The following is a 4,666-nucleotide window of genomic DNA, read 5'->3' on the forward strand; positions in this document are numbered from 1 at the left end:
TCTGTGATTCATTAAAAAATATAGTAAATGTTTGACTTTTATTTCTTCTTATGAGTATGGACTTATTTCAATTAAAAGCAAGGTGCCATCTCCAAAACATGGTATGTATGACGAGTCGTTGTCAATTAAAAAACCTCAAATTTAATAAAACTTAAAAATATTTATTATTTACATGATAGTGTTATGTTTCATCTTCTTCCATTTCTTCATCTTCAAGTACATTATCATTTTCATTGTCACTTTCCTTATCACTCTCCTGATCACTCAGTATGTCAACATCTTTATGAAATCCTTTCCCTTTGGTCCAATGGCATTTGATTTCAAGCTTAAACTTAGCCATTTGGTTGCCAAGCAGTTTTAATATACTGGCCTGTTCTGGTGTCAATGCTACACCTTTTTTGCAAACCTTTGAAAAGAAAATATAAGGTACTATAAAATGCCAAAGGTACAGAATAAATATTGATGGCTCCTACTTACATAATCATACTACATAATGAAGCAACAGTTCGGGAGTTAATTTTCTACGCTAATTGGGTGACATGGGTGTGCACATTTTAGAATAATTGAACTATATTAATCCAATACAAGTGAAAGAAAACCTCCAAAAACTAACCTGATATTCCTTGACAAGTGTAATGACACCTCTCTCCAAAGATGTAGGAAGTCCTAATCTACGTAAGTGTGGTTCTATTGTGTGTGAAAAGTCTTCAAGTGGCCCCTGTGGTAGTATGACATCTTGTGTTGCAATGAAACCAGCTCTGGCATACTCCGCCGCTCTGTAGGTTTTAAACCACTGAAGCACATCTCCAACATTTCTGTTAGTCATGAGTAAACCACACTGGCCCTTTAATTTCTTTGATAACTGAAACAAATAAAATTACAATTAGATTATTAGAAATTAAATTAACAAAGTTTTTAACTTCCATTGCCATATAAAAGGTCACTTTATTGTGTGCTTTAATTCGAACTCAACACAAACAATTCTACATACTAACCAAATTAAGTTGATCTTCAATTTCATCACTTTTCGTCCTACCCAGTGCCACTGCCATAACTTTGTTTTTGCCAAAAAAAAATCTTGAATCCTTCCATTCACTTCGCAAGTCTTTAAGTTTAGTATTACGCATATTGTCTACCGTAAAAAGAAAAATGTGTTCGTATTTTGATAGTGAATTACGAATTTCTTCAATTATTTTCTGTTTAAGAACTAGTCCTTTCTTGTTTGTTTTGGTTAATGAAACTGAAACATTAGAAATACAATTGTAAAACAAGAGAACCACTAGTTTTCATATTCCGGATTAACGTTAGATAGGTTATAATTTTAAGACTTACCTTTTTTATCTCGTTTCGACTTCGGCATGTTTAATTCTTATTTAATGGTTAATTTTGAGATAATTATGGAAAAACCTATAAAATATTAACCCGAACTAAAAGTTTTCTTTGTGTTTACTGTTTACACGTGAAATTTCACGTGTTTTCCATTTATCAGAATATGGTACAAAGAGTACATACCAGGGGGTGGAAACTTAGAAGAAGGACGGTTTGTATGGAAAGTGGCGCCACCTTTTATATAATGGTAAACATCATTTCATCTCATGGCTGAGAAGAAGCATCATTTCTGTCATCGAGACATTCATGTGTCATCAAACCGCTACGTTTTTTCGTATTTCTATTTCTGTTCTTGTATTCTTAGTTAAATGTTGTTTCATTAATTTTGTTTTTAATTAAAATGTGTTTTCGTGAAAAACGACGCTGTATGCAACTGTGTTTTAGATGGACTGATTATGGTAAGTTACAATTCAATAAAAAATTTCCTGTTATTCCCATACGTCAGACTCATTTAAACATTTAAATATTTTCGTATTTTGGTGTAGTTTTTAGCAACACAGTGATTTATACTTTCCGGTTATCATATTGAATGGTGCCCTACTTCTAATACATTTTACATATCAGTTCCTATACTTGACAGGAAATCACATTCTGTTTGTTTGTTGTAGGTGCACATATACACGGTTTCCCCCTTCCTGAGAGAAGGTCAGTGAAGTTCAGAAAATGTGTGCCAATCACTGGAATTATAGAGCCATAAACTGATGTGTCTGAAATTAGTAGGTGGGTCCATGTGTGTATATGTAAAAAATATATTTTTTTATTTGTAATTTTTTATTGTAAAGAAAAATCTGCTTGCCTATGTTGTAAGAGAATATGTTCAGAGTGTTTAAACTCGCAAATAACTACAAATTGCCAGTTGCCAGCTTGCATGTGACTGAAAATATTTTGGGGTTTGGTTTTAATTACAGGGTATGCATTTTTTTGTGACCGCGCTATACTATTTATTACCGTAAATGTAATTTTCAAATATATATATTAAAAATTAAAATATTGAGCTGATATCTTGAAAGTCATTGATGTATATGTACTTGCATAGATTTAAAATTTAGTTTTGTAGAAATATAATAAATAATGTACAAAAATATAAAAATATTTTGTTTTTATTTCCCCAATAATAATAGGATCATTTTAATAGAGGTATTTCATAGAAGGCTACTTGATATCGGCTCACTATATTAATAACTACATAAGTGGGTATATTATTTTTGAACATTGATTTAATGTCAATTTTAACTTTATTAGATTCCCACTTATTAGTTATTAATATAGTGAGCTAAATATGCGTGCTTACATATATAGGTACCAAAAAAAAAAAATTAGTTCACCGATTATACGCATGGAGCGCCACAATCGCCGTGGATCCACGACTTCGTGCGAGTTGCCCCTCTTTCTATAGTATACTTATTATACTCTTTGGTACATACTAAGATAAAATGGCAAATGCTGTCAATATCACAATGTCATAGAGTTTTGTAGTAGTGAGTAGATAAAAAAAAATTAAACGTGGAGGTTTCGGAATCAATCCCCAACCGTGTTATAATATTAGTTATCATGAACTTTCATTATATTATAATACTTCCAAACTAAGCGCCACAGACATAGGTTTCTATCTATTCTATACGGTTTTTTTTAACAAGAGATGTTTTCTGTACGTACCCCATCATGGTCATGTTACTTTAGAACAGTTCTTATAAATTTGTTTGGTTTTGTCAAAGGATGTAATTGTATATAGTTTTATAATAAATATTTTAATTTAATTTGACAGTACCGTACAGTACTGCACTTAAGACTTTAGAAATTTTAATGTTTGTATATTTCTGGTTGTGATTTATTCTTGGATTTGAAGTCTTTTATTGTGACTTTAAAAGCAATTGATACCTTATATAATTACATATATAACAAACGCAAATTTAGTACTAGTAAATATTAATTAAATTTATTTAAAAGATTTTTAAATAAATGCGCGAATTTTCCATTTCCTGTCCCAGGGCGAGCTCCTATCGATTTTATGTGTATCGTTTGTACCTATCTCTTTTTAATAACACATGTCAGAAGAGTGCAAATAGTGTTTTCAACTTTTCTCTGTTGAACCAAAGACTAGTATCGAGCCAAGAAGTTAGTGATGGCGGACATTTTGTGAGAACCCTCTTCCGTTTTTTGTTTCCCCTCTGGCCCCGCCGCCGTCAGTGTAGTGTATCGTTCACCGCAAGAGAAAAATTGAAATCGTGTTGCAATTTGCTGACTTAATTACTTTAATTCCCTTCCAACAAGTAAGTGCATTAAAATATTTTATGTGGCTTATATTTCTCGGGCTTTTTAGTGTTTTAAGTTAAAGTCGTATTTTTGTACTTTTGTGACTGTGACGCATAAAAGGAGTGTCCCTAGCAGCAGCCATTTTGCCTGAGCCGGCGACACGATATTGTGGTGTGGTTAGCTATCAATCTAAATTCTAGTTTTCTAAATTTTTGATCATAATTTGATTACTAAGTATTAGTTGTATTGCTAACAAAGACATCTATCAGATCTTTACGTTGACAGCAAATTAGTAAGGTGGTTATTGGCTCGTTATAGCCTCTAAGGTAATTAGGTATGTGTATAGGCTATATAAAGGCTACATCGTATTTTCGTCTATTTTATAATATTTTAGTATTATAGTGGTTGAACATTTCACTTTATATTTATTGTGAACGTTACATTATTGGTTCACGCTTAACATGTTAAATATATTTCATTACCAACTGAAAAGTAGCCTACCGTCACGTAAGTGCGTAGTAACTAGTAACTTTGCCGTGCATTTTTGTTCAGTCTCCTTATCTTTAGATAACCGTTAAATAGTCATGGGAAACGCACTGGGGTATTAATCGAAGATGCTGCTATAATTTATCTAAGCAATCTATGTGTCTCTCACTGGTAAATCGTTATAAAATTAGAATGTAGAAATTTATAGGTTAAATTTGACTTTTTTTATATTTTGAGCGGCGCACTTACCCCAGGAGATAGACACGTGCTGCATTGAAAAGTAGGTCCACTTTGTTCTAGGAACACTTGAAAAACTTAATACTTTTTGTTAGTTGTACATAACAGACACCAGGTTGTCCATAAATGATCTATCCCCATTGTTACAGAAGCTGCTAGATTAATGTGGTTTTAAATAGGGATACATTGTGTTTGCAAAACTATAATAAGGAATTATAATGGTTAACTGTGGCCTAGTCACCTCTAACTTAGGGTGGGGCTCTAACAGCCCCTCAATGAGGATGTATAGTGAGCTGATGAT

General features: G+C 32.3%; 2 protein-coding genes across 6 annotated transcripts in view; one reads left to right on the forward strand and one right to left on the reverse strand.

Moving 5' to 3' along the window:
* Window positions 1–140: 140 nt before the first annotated feature.
* On the reverse strand, window positions 141–1,506 carry RpLP0-like (ribosomal protein LP0-like). Its single transcript, XM_013320394.1, has 4 exons — window positions 1,333–1,506; window positions 996–1,240; window positions 614–862; window positions 141–406 (listed from the first exon to the last, which is right to left on the reverse strand). Exons 1-4 carry the CDS (start codon window positions 1,358–1,360, stop codon window positions 182–184), a joined length of 747 nt encoding a protein of 248 aa, XP_013175848.1. The 5' UTR covers window positions 1,361–1,506; the 3' UTR covers window positions 141–181.
* A 2,031-nt stretch (window positions 1,507–3,537) lies between these two features.
* 14-3-3zeta (tyrosine 3-monooxygenase/tryptophan 5-monooxygenase activation protein zeta) overlaps window positions 3,538–4,666 on the forward strand; it is a 5,615-nt gene continuing 4,486 nt past the window's right edge. Inside the window, exon 1 of one of the 5 annotated variants that reach the window (XM_013320761.1) lies at window positions 3,538–3,659. The gene's annotated coding sequence lies outside the window, so the exon portion shown is untranslated. 5 annotated transcript variants of the gene reach the window in all.

The sequence above is a fragment of the Papilio xuthus genome, unplaced genomic scaffold (genome assembly GCF_000836235.2).
Source record: "Papilio xuthus unplaced genomic scaffold, Pxut_1.1 DF825946.1, whole genome shotgun sequence".
Classification (NCBI taxonomy): domain Eukaryota; kingdom Metazoa; phylum Arthropoda; class Insecta; order Lepidoptera; family Papilionidae; genus Papilio; species Papilio xuthus.